At 41.6% G+C, this 24,569-nt stretch overlaps 2 protein-coding genes across 6 annotated transcripts in view; both read left to right on the top strand.

Moving 5' to 3' along the window:
* LOC307016198 (actin-related protein 2/3 complex subunit 1A) overlaps nucleotides 1-11,635 on the top strand; it is a gene marked incomplete at its 5' end in the record, with an annotated part of 61,005 nt that extends 49,370 nt beyond the window's left edge. The window contains 3 exons of the mRNA XM_079645241.1: nucleotides 10,043-10,233; nucleotides 10,780-10,870; nucleotides 11,451-11,635. Of these exons, the coding sequence (XP_079501367.1) occupies nucleotides 10,043-10,233; nucleotides 10,780-10,870; nucleotides 11,451-11,456 (288 nt within the window). The remainder of the gene's footprint in view (nucleotides 1-10,042; nucleotides 10,234-10,779; nucleotides 10,871-11,450) is intronic.
* A 1,094-nt stretch (nucleotides 11,636-12,729) lies between these two features.
* The window catches only part of wipi1 (WD repeat domain, phosphoinositide interacting 1), a 56,453-nt gene continuing 44,613 nt past the window's right edge, over nucleotides 12,730-24,569 (top strand). For 2 of the 5 annotated variants that reach the window (XR_013801898.1, XM_079646106.1), the window contains exon 1: nucleotides 12,730-13,137. Coding sequence is in view for 4 of the 5 variants with exons in the window: in XM_079646106.1 (XP_079502232.1) it covers nucleotides 13,013-13,137 (125 nt within the window). In the remaining variant the exon portion in view is untranslated. The remainder of the gene's footprint in view (nucleotides 13,138-24,569) is intronic. The other 3 variants (XM_079646104.1, XM_079646103.1, XM_079646105.1) reach the window with 2 other exon arrangements.

Below are 24,569 nucleotides of genomic sequence, written 5' to 3'. Positions count from 1 at the left end.
ATAAGCAAAGTAGTAAACATTGTATAAAGATACATAAAGTGAAAACTGGATACAAAGTCCACAATCAATTGTAAAATTAAATTACAATTTCAAGAATCTGCAAATAAGGTGGTCTGTCCTCATGAGCAATGTAAACAACATTGTATCCTTTAGATACCGAAAGTACAATATATTGAACACTGTGCTGCTGTCATTTCCCCCTAATGATAACTGGTGAATTATAACTCACAATGAAAATTGTTCAGGAAAGTGGGTATAGAGTAGACATGTAGAACTAGATAAGCTTATGATAAGCAGGCCTTGTCTACTTATTAAGGAAAAGTGGGAGGTTCTTTTTAATGAACAGTAGCTTCTCTGCTTTATCAGCCATAAGTCTGTTCCTCTTCTCATCAAGCACATGAGAGGCAGCGCTGAATAGTCTCTCGCTGTCAGTGCTTGTGATTTGATCTTACTCTGCATATTTGTCCGGGTGTTTTGATTTCAAGTGGTGGAGTAATCCCGAAGTGGTGAAAGTCTTTGCAGTTACACCCCCTCGAGAAATGTCAGCTGAACACGTTTTACAAATCGCAATCCGCGCCTCTTTCTCTGATATTTTTAAATATCTCCAAGCGCCAGACATGTTGGCTGTGAGCCAGCCGCGAGCATGGTCGCGCGCCGTGCTTGTTGCCGCATTTTGATTACGTCATCACAACAACACGTTAGCTTACCAACGTAACCCTGTTCCCTGACATTCGGTGATATTTTTTCGGTGCTAAGACCCTTTCGGCCGAAAGCCGAAAGGGCCTTTTTAACCATTTTCGGCCGATATTTTTCGGCGGCCGAATATTCGGTGCATCCCTACAATCAACACATTTACACATATGCACACATTAAGATAAAAACAAAACAACAATCAATATATAGAAAATAACAGTCACTTCAATATCTTTGGGAATGTACAGTAGTGCCAGATTGTCCATAGCAGCGTCCAAAAAGTGTCTGGTGCTGGAATTGAGCCCCTTTCACACCAACGCGTGAAAAACCACCGCTTAGCTCCGGAATCCGTTCACTTCCAGCTCCAAAGAATTGTCGGTCTTGAGGCAAGAGCTTCGGAGCTAAGAGGCGGCGTCGCTTACGTCGTCAAGGCGTGCAGGAAACTAAACCCACCTCCCCTGAACATGGGTCGACTGAAGAGTCTCGTCATGGCTGCCTACAAGCAGTAGTGCTGAGCAAAGTGACTAGAAGGCAACCACACATTTATAAAAAGAAACACACTTTATACATACATGCCAACCTTTCCAAATCCAAAAGAGGTAGGTTTGCGCGCGGCAAATGTGCACGCCCAAATTAGGTAATCAGAAGAAAAGGAACCCCATTAATTACATGTATAAACCATGTATTTAAAATATATTGCATAATTTTAAGCATTTTTCAGAAAAAGTGGTAGTTTGGTAAACAGTGACATCAACGACATGTCTGGTCTGTAAAATGCCAGAAAAGTAAAAGAATGGGAGATAAATATCCCAAAGTCTCCACATTTTATTATATTTTTAATATGTTTCTGGTCCTCTTTCAGTTAACTTTTTCATACCAAGGACCACTTAACCAGTAAAAAAACACTCACGGACCACCTGACTCCACAAATATCCAAAAACACATCGTTTTTTACAAATCGCCTGAAAATGGTACAAACAAGTGACAACATTTGTGATGAAGGTGTTTATCTGGGCTATATCATGCAATCGAAAGTGAAACTTAAGCTTGCTCCATTGCGGAGATATTCCTGCGAGAGTGCGGACAACTTAAATTCATTAATTTATTTCAAATTTTACCAATATACTCACGGGCCACTAGGAGGCGCTCACGGACCACCAGTGTTCCGCGGACCACACTTTGAGAAGCACTGGAAGGATGTGTCAGGATGTAGAACTCTTGTGTGAACATTGGATGAAGCCAGGTTCATATTCTTGTTTCATGTTGTTTTGCAAGGTTTGCACAGAGCAAAATATCTTTGTGTTGCGCCACAAATCAGAAAATACTGCATTAAAATAGTCATTTCCTGCATTTTCATACTGATAAAGTGTGATATAAATAATGTACAGGCTTTCAGATTGCTGTAGTTCACTAAACAGAGACATTAACGACATGTTTGATGTTGAAAATGTCAGAAAAAGTGAAAGAATGGGAGATAAATATCCCCAAATCTCAAAATTGTATTATATTTTGTGTTTGTTTGTGGTCCTCTTTCAGAGACACTGTAGGATGCTTCCGGAAAAGACCAAACACTGGATGTCTTTCAGTCGCCAACATGTGCTTTCGAGACACTGATATTAACGGGGAAATCCTGCAGGACTCAAATGCCTCGTCGGGGGTAACGCTGCCCGTCCTCTGCACGTTGTTTCTCTTTCAGAAACACAGAGGACTGTTTGTATGATGCGATCACAGACACGTTGCAGACGGTGTCCGCCAAAAGTCGAGTCCAGTGTCTATGGAGTGTCATTTTTATTTGTTATAGTTTGGGAAGATTGAAAATCGGTAGGGAAAGCCAGTTAAGTCGGTAGGCGGTAGAAACATGTCAAAAGCGGTAGACTACCGCCCAAATCGGTAGGGTTGGCAGGTATGCTTTATAAAGTCAGGCAACACTAACCAGGCTTCGTGTGATTCTGTTTATTTGTACCTTACTTTGACCATCCGTTCACTGTTATTGATCATTGTGGAGAGCAGGCAGACGTTTTGTTTTTTTATTATAGCAGCTATCGGATGGAATCAATACATGGGCTGCACAGGTTGTCGTGTCCGACTATCACAACTAGAATCATAATGAAAAATACGCCGGTAAAATGTGCCTTTAGAAAACGGCTTATGCCACAATAGGATAGCAATAGCAAGTAGTCAGTTTACCTTTGGTTGCTATGCTAACATCACCCATTTTATACCAGAGACACTTTAATAATAGCGTTGTGATGCCAAACGGCGTCAATTCAGACTGACACACATTCACTTAAGGGGAATTGGGGATATGTATCAGCTGCTTGTGTGACAGTCAGACAGTGAATACTTTAGAGAGGCCGCTCTAAAGTATTAGCTGACCCAGAGCTAACGGGAGAATAAACTCCCGTGGAAGAGCAGCCAGCACTGCAGCGGTCGGTAAATGCCGCTGAAACACATTAATAAACAATGAACCACGGCACTCTGGAGAAAAGTATAAGGTTGGAGAAGTCGTTATTTTATTTAATCTGACTTCGTATGATTAAAAGCAACACGATCATCAACCCGACGCAGTCCCCCGTTGTTGTTGTTGTTGTGAGCGCCGTTGGGGAGCAAATCAACGATTTAAACGGTGACGTCATGAAGCAGCAGCGGCTGCACCAGTCGGGCTCTAGGTGGTGTGAACAGAGCGGGAGCAGAAAAGGGAAACCGGAGCTGAACCACAAAAAAAAGTGTACCCGCGACTCTTACAATGAAGGCTCGATAATCAGCTCACAGCATATAAAATGGCATATAGGTTTAAGCAGAGGTAAAGTGCTATTTTACAAGTGGGGGGGGGGGGGGGGGGGTCTTCACCTCCATGCCCGGGAAGATTTTTTTTTTTTAATGTTGAAGTTAAATGCATGAATCTGGTGCACTTTGAGAGCAAAAGGAATTTATGGATACATCTCTCAACACCCATATGAAACAGAACTGTAAACAGATTTTCTTTTTCTTTATGGATATTTTACAAATCACTCACCTTTTAAACTGTATTCTTGTTTTACTGTCATAGTATTTCATAACTGTTTTTCATTTATTCTCATAAATTGTGAACAAAACGTTTGAGACCCACTGAGATAACTAGACTAAAGTTAACTATCCAAACAGAGTCCCTTACCTCACTGAGCTGTAGTTCTCTCAGTCTGACAGGACAGAGCTCTCCCTTTCCTTATTTTAGAAACAGCTTCTAATATCCATTAGGGCAGCTAGCTAACCAGATGCTAACAACAACAATGCAAATAGTGAGTTTGGTAGAAATATACTGTATAATAGTAAAGTTATTTCAGATGATGCCATATTTATTGAATATTTTACATTATAAATATTCCCCAAAATTATTCAAAAGCATATTCTTCCAAACTCCTTGCTTTAGTATGACCAAGAGGATACTATTGATGTGTGTAGTGAGTTTGGTAATAATAAGCTGTATAATAGTGATTGAATATTATTGTTTTCTATTTTTTCGGATGAGTTATTTATCCGTGAAATCAGAATCTCCCAATTTCGTTCCAACTTTACTGAACTAAGCCAGAATACCGTCTCATTTCGTAGACCGCTCGGTTTGCTTTTCCTTCACTTTATTTTTATATACATTTATTTTGGATGAAAACTTAGCGTGAAGAAAGGCATGTGTGGCGTGAGTGCATGAGATATGGGTTAATTGCGTGACTCTCACGCTCAATGCTTGAGTGTTGGCAGCCCTGGTTCAGCCTCCTGACAGCCTGGTTGAAAAAACTGTTCTTTAGTCTGGTGGTGCTCGGCCTCAGGCAGCGGAACCTCCTCCCTGAAGAACAGAGGGTGAAGAGGCAGCTGGAGGGATGGGTGGGGTCACCCTCAATGGTGATTGCTCTGCGGGTGAGGCGGGTGTTGTAGAGGTCCAGGAGTGATGGGAGTGAGGCACCGATGATCCTCTCAGCTGTGTTCACAATGCGCTGCAGGGTCTTGCGGTTGGATGCTGTGCAGCTTCCGAACCACCGCGTGATGCAGCTGCTGAGGATGCTCTCGATGACGCCTCGGTAGAAGGAGAGCATGATGGGGGGTTACTCCAGGAGAGGTCCTCGGTGATGTGCACCCCCAGGAATTTGTTGCAGCTCACCTGTTCCACAGTGGTACCACCAATAGTCAGTGGGTGGGGGTGTTGGGTGTCGTTTCTCCTGAAGTCACCAACAATCTCCTTTGTTTTCTCCACATTGAGAATGAGATTGTTGTCTATGCACCACTTGGCCAGCTGGTGCACCTCCCTCCTGTAGTGGGTTTTGTCGTTGTTGCTGATGAGACCCACCACAGTTGTGTTGTCCGCAAACTTGATGAAGTGGTTTGAGCTGTGGGTGGGTGTGCAGTCGTGGGTCAGCAGGGTGAAGAGCAGGGGGCTGAGCACACACCCTTGGGGGGAACCCGTACTCATTGTGATGGTCCCTGATGTGTTGTTGCCGACCCATACAGATTGGGGTCTGGCAGTGAGGGAGTCCAGCAGCCAGTTGCAGAGAAAGGGGCTGAGGCCCAGGTTTGTTAGTTTACAAACCAGCTGCTGGGGGATGATTGTGTTGAACGCTGAGCTAATAGGCGCGTTCACACCAAGTACTTTTCCCACAAAGGTTCCTGAGAACTACGATTTAGTTGCGTTCACACCAAAAAGTCCCAGGAACTAAATTAGTTCTAGAGAACCTTTTTTACCCCCTTTTCAGTCCCTGTTAGAGAGCAGGGACTTTCGTGGGAGAAAAAGGTTCCTGTGTCTGATTGGCTGGGCGGAATGCAAACCACGCCCCGTCAAACTCCCAAAAACTTTTGTGAAGCCGCCATTTTATTATCCTCGCATTGCATTATTAGCATTAGCATTAGCCCAGCGCAGAAACGCAGAGAGACTAACTTATGACACAAAATACACAAAATAAAACATGGGAGCGGTGGAGATAAGGAGGTGTCGGCGTTCTGGCCTTGACTGACTCCGGGGACTTCCGGCCGGGGCTTTTGAGCGGCAGTATACGCCGTAAAGTTGTTTGCGGCCTGCCAGTAAACCCAAAGCAGAAGAAGAAAAAGTACCGTCAGCGGCTTCATTTGCCTAATCCACCCCCAGGAACTAATTTCCGGTGTGAACGCGATCTGTACTTAGTTCATGAGAACTAAAGAGTTCTCAGGAACCTTTGTGGGAAAAGTACTTGGTGTGAACGCGCCTAAAGTCTATGAACAGCATCCTAACATAAGAGTTGTTAGTGTCCAGGTGGGTGAGGGCAGGGTGGAGAGCAGAGGAGATTGCATCCTCAGTGGACCGCTTCGCTCGATATGCAAACTGAAACGGATCCAGGGAGGGAGGGAGGGTGGATTTGATTTGCTTCATGACTAGCCGCTCAAAGCACTTCATGATGGTGGAAGTCAGCACTACGGGGCAGTAGTCATTGAAGCAGGAAGGTGATGACTTCTTCGGTACAGGTATGATGGTGGTTGCCTTGAAGCACGAGGGAACAACAGCCTGGCTCAGGGAGATGTTGAAGATGTCTGTGAGGACATCTGTGAGCTAAGCGGTGCAGTCCTTTAGCACACAGGCAGGAATGTTGTCAGGCCCAGAAGCTTTCTGTCCCCAGACAGTGTGCTCCTCACACTGTCTGGGGACAGACATATAGCCTGGTCGTTGGGTGGAGTCGTTGGGTGGAGTCGTTGGGTGGAGGCGTTCTTTTCTGCGCAGGTGTGCTGTTCTGTGTTTCACACATTCATGAGTGAGCATAAAGTAGTGGAAAGTGTTGTATGTCAAAACTAAAGACGATGCCGAACTAATGACAAAACAGGTAGCTGTACTAAGGAACAAGTAGGCCGGCAAAAAAAGAGCTCAAGACACTCTGGAGCAGTGCAGCGACCAGGTCCTCGCAAACAGGACAATTGTTAGGGAACACACTACTGGGAGGAGTAAGGCTGAAGTCGCCTTAGAGTCGGTGTCCCTATCGATCACCGGCATACTAACCCAACCACAGCAACCTGAGCACAAACAACAATGTCAAAATGACCAGTTACATACGACCTTCACACTGAATATGCCGCCTGTAGCTCCATACCACATCTCCAGCAACCCCGATACTTGAGAAGCAATTTAAGAAGGAGGGCCCAGCAAAACAGGTGAATAGAAACAGCATAACAGTCAATATATTACATATTTACATATATATTTGAAGTCACACTAGTCCCAGTCCAGTCTGCTTTTTACAAAAGAAATGTCAAAGATACTCTACATCAGCTCTGCGATCATACTTGCCAACCCTCCCGATTTTCGCTGGAGACTCCCGATTTCATTGCCCTCTCCCGGTTTCCTCCCGGGGTCACATTTCTCCCAATTTCTGACAAAATCAGATTTACTCAGGACTGTTTCCACTCCGACTTTAATACAACTACACCATTGTTTGGTTTCTATGGTAAAGCGTCTCTTTAGCGAGCAAATGAAAGTCTGAGATATATCACAGAAAACAGAACAAGGAACGACAACTCTACCCTCTGCTCTCTCCTTTCCTGTAAAATACAGGTCCAGCCCACACATATGCTCCATCAAGGATGGTGCTACAGGCCGCAGCAGTGCACTTACAACTGGTGGTTTTGAAATGCTCCCGATTTCTGAGGTCTCAAGGTTGGCAAGTATGTCTGCGATGTTGCAACAACCTGTCCAAATGTTGCCAGAAAATAGAGCCAGAAATCTTCAAATGTCCAATCGGCCGACCAGACTCAGGCTCATGCAGAGCACCTGCCCCAACCAACACAAACTCAACACGGCCCACACTGAGGTGGTCAAGAGATTCAGCCACAAACCGGTTCCCATGGCAGCACACTGGGAAACAGCCAGCACTCTCCAACTCAGCAACAGCCAAAACATGCTCAAAACCCCTGTTGGAAGAACTGTCAGCACGTTGATCCTGGACAACCCCACTGTCAAATTGCTCTTAACTAGGGCTGTCAAGTTAACGCGTTAATAACGCGTTAACGCAAAACAAAATTAACGCCACTAATTATTTTAACGCGATTAACGCATGTGTATTTTTTTTTCCTCGGCCGCCCCGTAGTTTCAGAGCGCATCGAGTTTAAAATAACATCTACACGCTGATGATAACAGCCCCGCTCCTGCCGCCCGCTTGTGGCAGACCACACTTCCACGCTCTCCGGCAGGCACTGACTGGCCATTGGGAGGACCGGGAGGGTGTGTGTATGTGTGGCGCGAGCGAGCGAGAGACCTTACGTGTATTGTTGTTGTTAGCATCTGGTGCTAGCTAGCTGCGTTAACGGATATAAGGAGCTGTTTCAATGAAAACAGAGGAGCGACATTTCGCCACAACTGCGCCGAGCACTTGACTTTATGCAGGTAGCCAGACAGTGGGACATTATACGAAAAGTCAGCACACTCAGCACGGATAGTGCACGCAACATAATTGCAGCGTCCAGGCAGCTCCCGTTCGAGCATATGCCTTGAGTTGCACATAGCACCAACGATCCATCACTCACACACACACACACACACACACACACACACACACACACACACACACACACACACACACACACACACACACACACACACACACACACACATTATTTGTATTGTATTATTGTATGAGAGAGGTTCCAGGTTGAATTGAGGCGAATATTTGTAATGTTCAGAGGTTGTTGTGTTTAATATTCATGAGAATATTTGTCATTGTTCAAATGATAATACACATTAGCATAAAGCATATTTGTCCACTCATATGTTGATAAGAGTATTAAAAACTTGAAAAATATTCCTCTAAGGTACATTTAGAAAAGATCAAAAATGTGCGATTAATTTGCGATTTAATCGCGATTAACTATGCACAATCATGCGATTAATTGCGATTAAATATTTTTTATCGACTGACAGCCCTATTCTTAAACTCTTAGGCCCCACGGACCCGGTTCCGGGACCGAAATCGCGTCATTTGCAGGAAACAACGTCTAAGGAACCTTAATATTTAATAAACTATGAATATTTTATATCCATATAACGGGGAAAAACTCATTTAACTGATCTTTTTCATTTTTTTTCTCCAAAAAAACACACAATGCTAACAGTGAGCCTCTGAATTAGCCCCGAGCGAAAAATGCTAACCTATTACTGCACCGAAAATCACTCCTAGCTCCCTTATTACTTATCCTAGCTGTACATCCAAAACATCGTTTATGATCGTAAAGACACAGAATCTAACGGTGCCCACCTCAACACTGAAAGATACAAACTTGCGACGTTATCAACTAAAACGTACATCAAAACAAGTGGCGCTAGGTAGCCCACAACGCTAACATGGCTTACCTTCGTTTTTGTCTGGTCTAAACTGGTCTTCAATGGCATTAAAACGATAACAACGATGATGTAGTTAATCCATAGGTTATCCAATGTGGCTGTGTCCCCTTTGAAATGTTCTGATAATCTATAAGCAATAAAACTGCAATTCCGTTTAAAAAAAGTAGAGCAGGCCATTCCTACGCTCTGTAGCTTCATTGAAAGCGCCATCTTCTTTTTTTAACATGAGTGTGTGCGGGACGATTTCCCTTCGATTCTATTGGCTCTAACGATCAGAAAGAGATGTCACATGTCAAAATCGAAGAAGGGGGGCCAGAGATATGGAAAATCCACCCAAATGGCCCCAGAAGATGTTTTTTTTAGCTAAATCTGTATAAAAAGGTCAAATATCACTTGTTTTGCATCAATCTTTTTACAGGGTACTTATTATATGTTGTACTTTGGATTCCTAAAGCTTTTAGTCTACTAACCCATCATCCAAGGTTAGTTTTCACTATAAGTACAACATATTTTTTGGACGGACATTATAATTTACAGTTTTTTACCATGTTCAATCTGAATTTTCTTTAAAATAAAAAACATCTATATTGATTCCGACTTTTCTACCTCCAACTCACAGGTTTATCATTACTTTGAGAAAAAAGATTATTAATTTAACCCTTTTAGAAGGGAAGATATGGTCATTTGTTCTGGGAATGTCATTTTCGAGCCTGAAGCCTGAAAAACAGGCTTGGGGCTTATTAAAGAGCAACACAAACCCATTTATAATATCTATTTTTTGTGCTTTGATATTTTACGTCCTTATAGAAGGGAAGAAACATTTGGAATTTTAGTTAGCTTTTTTGGTAATGAACTATTTAAGTGATTGTTGTGATAGTGGCATTACTGTAATATGTACAAACAACTTTCCCTATTCCCAATGCTTTTGTCTTTTTCTTGGTTAAAAACACATCATTTAAAGTTCATGAAGTCTTAATTTTCCCTTAAACATTCGAATGATTCCATATCCTAATGTGATTTGGTCAGGGTCATGACTGTTGCCCCTACCAGTTCAGCTATAAGGGTCCAGGTGCTCTGGAGTTTGTGAAGAAGCTGGACATCCCCAAGCAGTCCTCCAAAGGCAGCCTGACAGCCATGCAGCACTTCCAGAACCTGGACAAGAGGGCCACTGACGACGACACCAACGAAGTGGGGACCCTTCACCAGAACAGCATCACGTAAGGGCCAACGCTTTCCATTAAACTACAGACAGAACCCAAACTGAGAAGGTTTAGACTGAAGTGGAACTATTCTGTAGCTCTGGACCCAGCAGACTGTGGGCCTTTTGTCAGACAAAGCCTGCTAGTTTTGCTCAATTGCTAGGACTAGGGGTTATGATTATGTTACATGATTCTATATATTCTACATAAATATACATAAAAGCTCTGTCCCGAGGCATTTATTAGTTTCGAACTCTGGGGACGTTTTTTTTGTAAAATAGTTATACCTCTTCCTGTAGAGACAATTATTTTGTTTTTAAATATTCCATGTGTTTTTTTTAACTGGTTTTGTTGAAATATATTTGTTGATATTAATATTTAAACACATTAATGCAGGAGTTGCAACCTAATTTAGAATACATACAGCTGTACTTCAAACTGTTACTGATGTTAAGGTGTCTCCAGAAATCAATGTTTTTGAGGTTTTTTTGCAACAACATTAAACACTATTAGTTCAGCTTTTGTAATACGTGTGCATGTGTTGTGTTGTGTTGTGTTCTGCAGACAGCTGTGTGTTGTGTCTGGGGAGAAAGCCAAAGTGGAGAAATACAGCAGTGTGGGTCTGGATGGAGCCTTGGTTATCTGGGATTTTAAGGTACAAAAGTAAATCTTTGATTTAGTAACTAACTGATCTAGTTCACTGTAAAGTGTATTACTTAATTACTGCTTCCATTCTTTGCTCCAATAACAGTTGAGCAAGCGTTGAACATTTGAACATTACCATGTTAGTCACATTGGATTGGTCTCACAATCTTCACAAACAGATTTCATTATATAAAGTCACATCTGAAGTTAGTTTAAGTTAAAAAATACTAGAAAAGGTCAGTTGGTTGCTGACATATTTCTCAGATCCCATTCATTATCCTTCAAAGTCACTGTTTATGTTTTTGAGGATAATGAAGTCAGATAAAGCATTGTTATTGTTTCTTATCCTCAAAACATAAACAGTTTGGAGGACATGTTGGTGCACTGTATTATAATTTCTAAAAATATTTTTGACAGAAATATTCTTATTTACGTACATAAAATCAGTTGAACCTACAGGGCAAATTGATGTTTGAGAAATGTGTTTTATGAATAATGGTTCAACATTGTGCCACATAATCTACCTTTAAAGCACCACATCAGTACAACTGTGTGGGATCTATTCTGACATGTGTGTCCTCTCCCTGCAGCACTAAGACCCCCCAGAGCCGTTCTGCAGGAGACCCACACTCAACTGACCATCACAGCCTTTTATCAAATACATTCGGTTGAATATAACTACAGTAGAGATGCCTTTGAGAAACTGGAAAACACTATAAGCACATTTGCTTTGTGATCTTTGAGTAAATAAAGAGTCTACAGGTCAGAAAATGAATTGTAGTTACTGGTCCTTTACATTTTTGTTGTGTACTCACTGTATTGTTGTCATTTTTGCTGTCCGACTGCATATGTATTTCTTTAGGTTATGACTCTATTTCTGCTTGACTATTGCCGTACTTCTACTATTTGACCTTCTCCTTAAGGGTCGCTCTGCTTAACGGATGCATCGGTATCATCAATGTTAGTTTCTGAAAATACTACTCATCCTATAGAACGGTGTCCCAAAGAATACCTCTCATTTCATTTCATTTCAAACCTTTATTTATCCAGGTATATCCCATTGAGATCATTGATCTCTTTTTCAAGGGAGACCAGGGGGGTATACTACGAAGCTGGTTCAACCTAACCTGGATATGTTTGAATTAGCCGGTTGGCCTAATCCAAAACATACGCGCTCTCGCTAAACGGTACTACGAAGCGGGTTATCAAGTGGATCGCTCAAGCCAGCCGTGCCCTATCTAGTTAGGTGCGCGTTCACATAAAAAGGGTGGTATTTGGAGCATTCGACCGATCACAAACATGGAGAAGCGTACTGACAGCTCCAAATACTAGCATGCTAAAAAGAGAACCAGCTTCGTAGGACCGGAAACCCCGAGTTTTCCCTGAGGTTATCCGGCTAAGCGAAAATCCTGCTTCATAGTATACCCCCCAGGACTTATAAATACATGTAAATAAATCATTTCAAATATAGCCTGCCTGGAGCACAAACAAATCAAGTAGCCTATTCATTCTGCACACAAACCATCAGCCTATTCCAAAATAATATGTTATTTTATTGGACTATTTGGTTATTAATGTGACCATAATGTAATGTCGTTTGTAGCTTCTTGTACAAACACACAATATATTCAGCGGGGAGCTTGTGAACGTTGAGGGTCCACTGCTGCCAACCTGCTGCTCACTGTTCGTGTTACCTGTGTGTGTGTGGGGGAGGGGGGGGGTGTACCTCCGTCACATGACTGGACGGACACAAACAAAGCCCACAAGGCGCAAGCATCCAATAGAAACACGTTGGAGCACGCTTGGCCAATCAAAATGAAACGCAGGAACAACATTTCACTACCAGCCAATAGTAGGAGGAGAGGGCGTGACGTGGCGCTATCAGCTGTTCTTGTTTTTGCTTCTGTTTTCCCGTTCTTTTCATCAAGGGTCTGGATAACCGACTTCCACAAATACCCAGTGAAATCCGCTAGTATTTGTTGCGTAGTGGAGAAAAACAGCCCCTCTGCTCCGGCCGCCCACCGACCTTCCTACAGGTCGGCATTTCTCCCACATTGGAGCCGTCTTCCGCCGACATCGAGCGAAAAGGTGCAGCCGATCCCAGGCCTCCAATCCAGGGCGGAGGGGGGGAAGGAGGTCGCTGGGAATCGGGATGGAGAGCGGAGTGGCGGGCCCCGGCGAAGAGGCAGTGGGGCCCGGCAGAGAGGCAGCGGGGCCCGGCGGAGCGGACGGACCGGGGCTGCAGTTCGGCTGCGCCTCCTTTAACCAGGACTCCACGTAAGCAGCAGAACATGACATGAGTCAAGCAAACACTCAACATGCTTTAGATCTGTCTCAGACTAAAGGAATGCAGAAGGCTTTGATCAGATTGTCCTGGGATCACCTACAATCCATAAAGGAGCAAACCGATTTCATAGCTTATATCAAAACCAGTTTAGCTAATGATCAGATTGAGTATCATCCAAATCATTGCTTTGTCCTCTGGCTCTGGAGAAGATTTCCTACATTTGAGGAAATAACCCTGATGATGTCATAGTGATGGTTAGGGTTATTTTGGCTTGGACACCACTAATTACAGACATCTAAAAGAGATGGGGTGAATGCATGCACACACTTCTGAAATTGAACATTTTGATCTCTTACTATAAAATGGACACTTATCAAAGTCAGTGTTCTTATAAACTTGGCAAATCCGTTAACCCAGAAGAATCAGCTGTTTGACCTGACACAACACAATCACATGATACATTCAACTCAGAGGCAACATCAATCCTATTTGCATGTTTTAATAACAAATAATGATAGGCCTACATAGGCCTACTTTCGTATATAATAAAACAAAACTTGAATGAAACCTTAGGCCTATATATAGGATATATATAAGGTTTCATTCAAGTTTTCTGTTTGCACCTTCAAAGCTAGTGGTCAGAAGTTGTACATTTAAACTGAGGATGTTCTGACCTCTGAGTTGTCCGCAGCGCAGCCGCCCCTTACGAAAAAACACCATAGTATTACTATTAAGAATTACTATAGAAATACCACAAAAAACTGCTATAGTATTTCTATGGTGTTTTGGGACACACTATAGAGAATTACTTTAGTAATACTATTGAGTTTTATGTAGTATCACTATTGTGCTTTCTATATTATTTCTATGGTTTTTTGGAAAACACTACAGAAAATTACTATAGTAATACTATAGAGTTGGCTATGGTGATCTTATAGTGAATCTAGTTAATTAGCTTTAATATCGATGTATTCATCCCTATAGTAAGTATGGTATCAACAAATAAAAGTTAGCAGGCAGAGCAGTTTCAATTTGAAAGATAGGGACTTTATTAACAAAATAAAATACATTGTTCACAGAATATGAATACGAATAAGTTAAATGTAAAAAAATTACAAGAACAATTTCAGGCCTTAAACAGAAATGGCTGGGCAATGAAATTAAGGGAAAAAGTGTCCCAACCCCTATATACAGTATAAACACATTTCACATTCATATACTTACAACCCATGCCTCTCTACCAAGTCAGAGAAGCAAACTCTGACAAGTTTGAGGCTGGTCTTCTCGGTAAGAATGCCATTTTGCATTTCATCAAATACTTCTGGAATTTTCTTCTTAAGCAGATCAGTTAGGCCATTCAGAATAACTGGTTCTTGGCTAAACAAAACAATAAGAGCAAGCACAGCACAAAGTAAAGTTCTGGCCTGTGTGATTTTTTGAAACACAATTTAATAAGCATAGTACATGTATACCTGAGTTTGACAGACTTCTCTTAGGACAGGCGGAAGATCCGGTGCTTCAGAAAAGTGCACTTGGAATTTGTCAAAGTTACCGATTCTCACTTCTATCAACATCTATAAACTCTTTGAAGTCTGTGTTTTATTTTAATATCCTATCAAGGACAAATCCAAATTCACCTGTTACTTCCAGGAGATGGTTTGTGCTTTTGACACTGTAGATTTTTCTTTTAATTTACTTTTTGCTAGGACTTTAACAGATTCCTGCAACTCATTCCCGCTTCCTGTAATTATAAGAAAAAGACAAATTCATCCTGATGTTGACTAATCATATTATGCCAGATTATATTAAATGCCATCATCAATCATGTTCTAGTTAAACCCATTAATACACACCTTATATAAATTATAAGCAGTATGGTAATTTAAAGTTAATTAACTTCACCCATAAAGACAACTTCTAGAGAAGCACAGGGGAGATTCTGCTCAGCCTCCAGTGGCGTTTTCTCCTGGAGGCTGGGTATTTCTTTATATTTTTTATTTGTATTTAAAAACATCTCTTCGCTGTTGTCAGTGAGTATTTTACAAAGCCTGAAACAGCGCCCCTCTAAATTAATGTGTGGTGAAACACACTATTGCACGCTACACTCACTCTAAACTACAGCCGCAGTCCGCTGTGTCAGGGACATGTCAAGGAAAGCCCGCCGGCCTTCCCTTCCAACGATTTGATTGGTCGGAAGGAAAGCCCGCCGGCCCTTCCCTTCCGACCAATCAAATCTGGAAGGCCTAACTGCCTTGCGTGACGCTGCGTCTCACATACACAGTTGCCTTAGCGACAAGAGACAGATATGAAATCTCCCTTCTACACAATATAATATTTAAGCAATAGCTCACGACAGGCCGTGGTATATGCTCATTATATCACAGCTAAGGGGCGTGGTTCGGCCCGACGCGAACCAATGGTATACTGTTTTTCTCAAACGCGGAGGGATACTGACTTGTTGTGAAAAGTAACTTACAATTCTACCCGTGGTATACGCTCAGTATATCACGGCTAAGAACCAATCAGATTGCTTGATTTGACTTGTCCGTTTTATAATTGCAAGTATAGAGTAGTGGTTGATGTTTTAGTCAGAAACAGGTAAACTGTAGTGTACACGTACTACTAATAAATAACTTTAGTGCGAGTAAGTTACGTCTTTGCACTGAAAGAGACTGTATAGCAACGCAGCCTCACTCGCACTTTCTCGCCACATCTGGCCGAACAATGAAACCTAGCCAAAGTAGCTCGATAGCATTAAACATATAGCTGCTAATGCTATCAATATAATGCCGATTGAAGAATGATCTAAGAAAAGACATTAAGTTAAGATAAAATAAATATAATAAAAAAGAAGAAGAACGGCCTAAAGGAAAATAATTGTCATCCAGGCAGCTAAACTCAAACAATAGTTAGCTGTTCAACATTGGCAAAACATATTTATTTAAGTTTAAAAATATGTATTTAGACCCCTAGCTTGCTCACATTATGACAATATATCTGCTCACTTTGTTAAAAACGTTTTGTTTCTGTATAACTTACCTAGAGTTAGACTCTCCTCCGCTGACATCCATGGTCCACAGCAGCCAGAGGTGAAATGGCAGTTGGGACATTTGATTGATAGTTGGACCGTTGAAAAATGATACATTTGAAATAACTCGACCTTGATTGGGCAGGACAGTGCCCAATGTTAGTGCCCAATGTTAGCCCAATGTTAGTCCAGTGTTAGTCAACACTAATGTGTTGACTATGTGCATTTTTATTTTTTCTATGTACACACATGTGTGTGTAAAATAGTTCAGAAATGACACTGAATGTGTTGAATTACCTTTGACACAGCAGTTTGTTAAAAAAAATGACACATTAATTCTAGGAGTGTAATACTTTTACAAACACTATGGTAATAATATGCATTCATTATGACAATATCATACTATTATAGGAGTGTTCTATAGTGTGTTCAAAAAACAACTACAGAAACACTAAATATTATACTACAGTAGTACTATTTAAAATAATATAGTCTTAATACAGAAACACCAAAAAAAACACTATGGTAATACTTTTACAACACTATATAATAATATGCATTCACTATGACAATATCATGCTATTACTATAGGAGTGGTCTACAGTGTGTTCAAAAAACAACTACAGAAACACTATATATTATACTATAGTTATACTATTTAAAATAATATAGGAATACTACAAAGATCTAGATATAGTATTACTATTGAAATATTATAGGGCTACTATAGCTAGTAAAATGGCACTACAGGAAAGACTATAGTAATACGATAGCTGGTGAAAAATACTATAGAACTCTACAAACTTACTATAGGATACTATACAACTCTTATAGTATACAATAGTAATACTATAGTTAATTTTCGTAAGGGGCAGACTAAGATGTTATTGTGAAATGGGAAATGTACGATCAATATTTCTGGAACTTGACTCACCCAACTACAGGGGAGCTAAGACAGGATACTGTATTGGACTGTGCTGGACAATACCTGTCTCTCCCAGCTCCTGGCATCTATGGTTGGGGGTGCCATTTAAAACACAACCCTATTGATGGCCAGTGTAACCATGGTAACCCATGTTGATGGCTGTAATAGCAGTGCATGGATCAGTAGGGAGTTTCCTGTGCCTTGCTTAAGAACGTCTCTTAAGGGTGTAACTCGTATTGCAGAGAAGCTTTCACTGCTTAGTGTCAGAATATTTGAATAGTTGAAACACACAATAACAGAGGTCACTGTATTTTAGACAGGCCTCTCTGACATGTTGTTAAAGTGTTGAGTAATCCAAAGATTTAGGACATTATAGAAAGAAATGTTCAAATCTGTCTGGTTATGTACTATCACCTGTGTATATATTTATCTCCAGTCCATGTTGCAGTAAGAGTTTCAGACAGCAGAAGAACAGAAACTATTTATGCGTTGTCTATATCTTAAAATGACAGATTATATAGATAGATACTTTATTCATTCCACATTGGGAAATTATTAAGTCACAGCAGCAGTGTTGTCAAGCATTACATGAGTTAACATATTTAAAAGATACAATAAGATACAAATATAATATAACAAAAAATGACCATTCACAGCAAGTATATACAAAATTACAAAAGAAAATACATTCTCACTAGAGTATCCAAATAATACACAATATAAAGAAATTACTGAATACATTTGAACACTCTACAATTACTTTCCAGAATATCAATCAACTCTTAGCTTTGCAAAAATAATGGAGGACCTGAGGGAGATGAAGCTTCATCAGTTTGTGAGGACAGGACAGGACAGGAATGTGGCTGGTGGCTACTACCAAAATGACCTGTGTAAGAATAAAGTGATGTCTCCAACATGTAAAACTGAGTTACTATAAAGTGTAAAGACTAAATAAGTACAGAAATGGAGGAGACAGAACGTTGGTCAGCTTGTAAGCATGCTTAAAACATCACATTTATATGTATTAAAATGTAATGGAAACAGGTGAGTTTGATATCATTTTTCTTCCTTTTTTTATGGACACACAAACAAAATGACAGGTCATCAAATTAACCCACAAAAAACCTTGAATATTAATCGGCCTTGTATCCCACAGCTGACCATAACAAGGCATAGATGGTGTGTATTGATGGACAATACCTCTGTCATTCTTACACTTTCGAGCTGTGGTCTAAGTCCCTGGAACATCAAAAGTGTTGCTGTCGTTGTTTATCACCTATCTCTAATATGTTGTTACTTATTTCTCATGATCTCTACCATGTTGTTACTTTGCACTCCTGGTTAGCAAAGGTCCTACCCATGACCACTGGATTGGTGCTAGATTTCCTGTTTAGGAACAAATTACTCTGGCAACTACTGTAACAAATGTTCCATTGTTATTTGTTTAATTTAGATTTAGGGATCCATGTGTTCATCTGTTCAAAAACACTTTTGTTTAGCAAAAAGTTACCCTTTGAAACAGCAGTGTGACTTTTATAAAACATATTCAAGGTGTGCTCCAGCAAATTGTTTACCTTCATAAAGTTTGGAGACTCAAAATATCCTGAGTTCAGGAAATGCTATGGGTCAGAAGAAGACATGAAATGTTTCCAGAGCTGAGTGGAGATGGGCCGTATCTCATTTCTGGGATTTCGACTCTTCGGCTGAAGTTGAATAGTCCATTTAGCTTAGGAACCTTCCTAACCAAGTGAAATGACCCAGAAGTCCCTCAGTGGCAGCCATGATAAGTGCCGTTCGAATTCTCTAGAATGATAGGAAAGGAGGTTTCAAACTTCCTTTATAACCTCCTTTAGCGGAACCACTGGACCTCCCTAGCCGAAAGGAGAGGAGAAAATGCTGCCCCACAATGCCTTGCAGCTGCAGCATTTGCCGTCACACAACAGTCGGCCGTTCACGGAAACGAAGGATTATGACGGAGAAGTTTACGGTGCTTATTAAGCATTTTAAAACGTATGTGGTAAGTTGCCAAAGTGCTTTGTTTTGAACGTTCATCAGTATTATAATCAAAAAGAGAAATATGAACATTAGTTTTTACTGAAATTATCAAATAAAATCAACATTTCACTGAGCTGTGTGGGGTTTGTTCAACTTTTAAAAGATGTTTGAATGGTGATATACACAGTGATAGATGTTAAGGATTAACGTTTATAATAAATACATTTCTATTTATTTTAAGATATTTTCATACAATCATACGTATTGAGATCATTTGTATTAATGTGGACCGGAGGGAGAGGGTGACGAGCATAAATTTCACTTTCCTTTTTTATTTCAATTACAACTTTGGTCATGAAGAATATGTTTCTCTGTTGTCCACGTTCATTAAGCATAAAACAACAGTATCAGAGCACAGTGCAGTCTCTAGATGAGTTTACAGTAGTCCCTCGTTCTTATTAAACATCCATGTAGTCCGTTGTATAGAACACTGTAGTTTCCATAGTTTCACCACAGCAGCAGACGCACACAATGACGTCCGCTGGCGCATCATAAACACGTCGGATAGTGAAAGTGCATTCGGATTCTCTAAAGTGCTGCAGTCTCTTCTCCTAAGTCCTTTTGAACTCTCCTATCCACTATCCCTTAACCCCGTGACGTTTCACTCAGAGGTCAAGGAATAGGAGATAGGCTTAGAACAGTCTCATAATACACACATGCACACAAAAGGATTCACACTTGTATTTCCGGATCCACAATTGTGTTTTTCAATGCACACACAAATGTGTTCCGTTTCATATAAATGTAAATAAAATCCAAATACAGAAAAAAGTATTAAATCTGTATTTTTGATCCACATATATTTGTTTTCCGTTTAAAACCTCTGAACCTGCAAACACAAACCGCTTTCTGTGCACGGATCGCTGTGCATTCGTGTGTGGGTTTTTTGAGACTCCCCTGACGGTCAGCCGATTCGTACTTTTTTTCTATCTATAGCCAATCAGATGTCTCCTCAATTCTAAGCCAATCACATGAGCGCGCCCCCACGAGGGTAGATTTCTTGCGTTCATGACGTAGCGCTTCATTTACACATTTTGCGCAGTCCGGAGCTGACAGGTCCATGGAGCCTGCCTGCAGGCGCTAATCATTCTCAGGACACCTCCACTCTCAGTTTTCGAACAGGAAATGCACGCAAATACAAGCTTTTATATTATTAAGGTACAGCGCCACTTTTCGAACCATTGATGAATGCTTGTGTGTACACACAAACGGCAGGCAAAACCGTTTTAAATGTGTGTTTCCTGTATGGCGAATACAGCTGCTTTATTTATGTCTGTATGAAGTTGTTGTGAGTGTGGAGGGAGCAGCTATAGGTTAGCTTAGCTTAATCGATCAGTGCATTACGAAGCCAGTGCTAGACAGTGACCTGTCAACGGGGGGAGCCCCGCCGGTCATTATCGGCCGATATTCACTCTTAATAGTTTGATCGGTGCTCTCTATAAAGGCCGATCAGGAGAGCTGGATCTGATCGATATGGACATAAACGCGAGTGAAGTGTAACCGGACGCGAGAGAGAGATCAGATCAGCTGCTGAGTCTGACGGAGACATGCAGCTCTGCATGATCACCTGATGCTCCGCCCTCTGTTTAGCGAGCTGACCGGACAGCGCAAAATACGTATATGAAGTGTCATGAACGCAATAAATCATACCCTCGTGGGGGCGCGCTCATGTGATTGGCTTAGACTGGAGGAGACATCTGATTGGCTATAGATGAGAGAAATTACAAGTACGAATCGGGTGACCGTCAGGGGAGTCTCAAAAAACCCACACACGAATGCACAGCGATCCGTGCACAGAAAACGGTTTGTGTTTGTAGGTGCAGCGGATTTAAAGGGAAAACAAATAAGTGTGGATCAAAAATACATATGTAAAACCTTTTTCTGTGTTTGGATTTTATTTACATGTATATGAAATGGAACACATTTGTGTGTGCATTGAAAAACACAAGTGTGGATCCGGAAATACAAGTGTGAATCCTTTTGCGGATCATGAAATACAAGTGTGAATCCTTCTTTGTGCATGTATGTATTATGAGACTGTTCTGAGCCCATAGGACTTAGGAGCTGATTTTTTAAACTATCCGACGGCATTAGACACACAAAATGACGTCCGCTGGCGCATCATAAACACGTCGGATAGTGAAATTGCATTCGGATTCTCTAAAGCAGTGTTTCCCAACCGGGGGTATGCGTACACCTAGTGGTACGTGGGTGGTCCCCAGGGGGTACGTGAAAAGATTTAAGTAAAAAAATATATATATTTGATTTTAGATTTTTTTTAATAACATTTTTTACAGGAAAACTGTACCCAAATAAAGAATAATGCATATTCTGTAATAATGTAACCACAATTGGGGGCATTCAAATTAAGTAATAATTTGCTGGCTATATATTATTATTGGCGCGGCGTTCAGTTTCCCACCGGACTGTCAGGTGTTACATCATCGTCATCATCATTGTAGTGGCGCGCTGGTTTTCTTGCTAGCTAGCAAAATATCAACATCCTATCAAGTGAATGCGCTGGTGTTTATTGAGATCAAAATTTCTGTTAACATAATCATTATGGATCAATGGCTGAGTCGAGCTGGTTCATCCAGAAACAACAGCACAGGTGATACTGCTGAATCAGGAGAACTCGTTCTCAAGAAAATGAAAACAGAGAAGGTGAAGAATCGTCAGTTTGGTGAACATTATGTGCTCTCCGGGTTTACGGTCACAACTACAGAGCCACCGCAGCCAATGTGTTTCATCTGTGGCGACGTGCTGTCTAATAATAGCATGAAACCATCCCATTTACATCGGCACCTTAGTGCTAGACATCCCGCCTGTCTGGGTAAGCCTGCAGAGTTTTTCCACCAAAAGCTGGCTGAATTTAAGGGAAGCCAAGAAAAACTAAAGAAAGCGACATTGGCAGTGGCGTTTTCTCCCGGAGGCCAAGGGAATCCAGGCTTCCCCTGTTTTTTCTGATTGTAGTTATAATTTAAATAAATAAATAAAAACGCTTTGTTTTGTTTCGGTAATTCTCCTTTGCTGTGTGTTCCTGCCGGACCGTCTCTCCGTCTCTCTCCCATTCTCATTGAGTATTTTACAAAGAGTGAAACAGCGCCCCTCTAGATGTTATGGTGAAACAGTAGATTGCATTCAGTGTTGCGAGAGGAGGCCAGCCAAATCTGGCTTCCCTTGGTGAAAAAAAATGGAGGGATTGACCAATCAGATGAGGCCCACGTCATGCCCCTGCCAATCTGTGATTGGTCAGGGCCATGCCAAGGGAAGCAGGCCGCCTACGGCTTCCCCTGGAGGCTGGCGATTTGATTGGATTGTGAGGCAAAATCCCTTTCCTCACAATCCAATCAAATCGCATCGACATCAGTTTTACTACCTAGTACTGTAACTGTCATCACCGCCGTTAGAAATGATCAAGCAAATGAAGCATGATGGAGGGAGGAGATTTGGCATACTTAATTAAGCATAACTTCACTAAACTTCCGCTACAGCAGCAACTAAAAATTAAAGCAGATGAAACTCCATACAAAATGACATCATTGAGAGCATAGCTCGTTGTATCCAGGATGAGACTGATAAAGAAATACAGATTTGTCCTTTCATTGCTGTACAAGTGGATGACACATCAGATATCTCCAATAAGTGCCAACTCACTATCATAATCAGATACGTGAATGAAAAAGGCAGTGTGTGTGAACGTTTCCTCTGCTTTTTTGATGTCGGCTTAGAAAGAGACGCAAAAGCTGTAACATCAGTTGTCATGAGAGCCATCGGGAACTACAGTCCAACAAACAAATTGATTTGTCAGACTTATGACGGAGCTCATGTCTGCATGAGCGGACAGCACGGTGGCGTTCAGGCTTTAGTGAAAGCACACTGCCCCAATGCGCTATTCATCCACTGTTATGCTAAGGCGCAAACAACATTCAAGCAGCCAAACTGTTTTTTGCCAATCTCGATGCCTTCCACAATTTTTTCTCACGTTCATGTAAGAGATCAGCACTACTGTCTGAAGTTGATCGAGCTGTGCGTGTACCAGGGGGTTCTGCTGTGAGGTGGAACTTTAAAAGCCGCGCAGTACAGGCCATCCATGAAGGACGCGGGTCGCTCTGTATCGCTTTTGACAGGATAATGACAGAGCAGGGATGGGACAAAGAGACCATTGCACAGAGTGCTTCCTTGAAGCAGAAACTGGAGGATTTTGACTGCATACATTAATAAGAAATGCTTAAATTAATAAGACGAGAGAGTTTCAGCTGGAGAGTGCGTGCGGACCTGTCGGTCAGATAACAGGCGTGTAAAAGTCCTGCATCTGTATGATACAAATGTGTGTAAAATGTTACCGGGCGCTGAAATCACTCATCTGGTTACGTTATTGACCACCCCCCCCCCCCTCCCAAAAAATTGGCTTCCCCTAAATTTTTCCCCACGCCACGCTACTGGACATTGGTCTCAACCGAGGCCTTGGAGGCATCTTATGCCGTGTCGCTACTCGTTGCTAAATCGAAAAAGCCATTTACCATAGCCGAAGAGCTAATCTTGCCTGCTGCTATAATTCTCACAGAAACTATGTTCGATAAGAAAGCAGCTGATGTCCTGAAGAAAGTGCCGTTGTCAAATAATACTGTGTGCCATCGGATCGATGACATGGGAATTGACATTATTGACCAAGTGGTGGAAAAATGTAAAGCGTCTGGTACATTCGCTTTGCAGTTGGACGAATCAACGGATGTCAGTGGGGAAGCACAACTGATTGCGTTTGTGCGTTACAAAGACACTTTGGAGATCAACGAGCACATTCTGTTTTGCAAGAAACTCACAGGGAAAACTACCGGACAGGACGTTTTTAACGTTATTGACAATTTTTCTCTCAACACAAGCTGGATTGGAAATCCTGCTCTCATGTGTGCACAGACGGCGCTGCGGCGATGACCGGCAGAGTAAATGGATTAATGGCCCACATAAAAAAGGTAAACCCTGACGTTACATGGACGCACTGCATGATTCACCGAGAAGCATTAGCTAGCAAGAGAATGAGTCCAGAGTTAAACGATGTTTTGAATGATGCCCTAAAAGTGATCAACTTCATACAGTCCAGGCCTTTGAATCATAGACTGTTTCAGTCACTTTGTGAAGACGGTGGGTCAGAACATAAACAGCTCCTGCTTCACACTGACGTCCGCTGGTTATCCCGAGGGAAGACGTTACAGCGGCTTTTCGAGCTACGCAATGAAGTGAGGGCATTTCTGTCGGAGCACACACACCCACTTGTGGCTATGTTCGACGACGCTGACTGGGCAGCTCGGCTGGGATACCTCACTGATATTTTCAGCAAACTCAACCAGCTGAATCTCTCTTCAAGGTAAAGACACAAATGTTCTTAGCTTGTATGACAAAGTGTGTGGATTCAT

The sequence above is a fragment of the Notothenia rossii genome (assembly GCF_949606895.1).
Source record: "Notothenia rossii genome assembly, chromosome: 8".
In the NCBI taxonomy this organism is placed as follows: Eukaryota; Metazoa; Chordata; class Actinopteri; order Perciformes; family Nototheniidae; genus Notothenia; species Notothenia rossii.
Note: the sequence above shows the minus strand (reverse complement) of the source record. Positions and strands in the feature narration are given on the sequence as shown.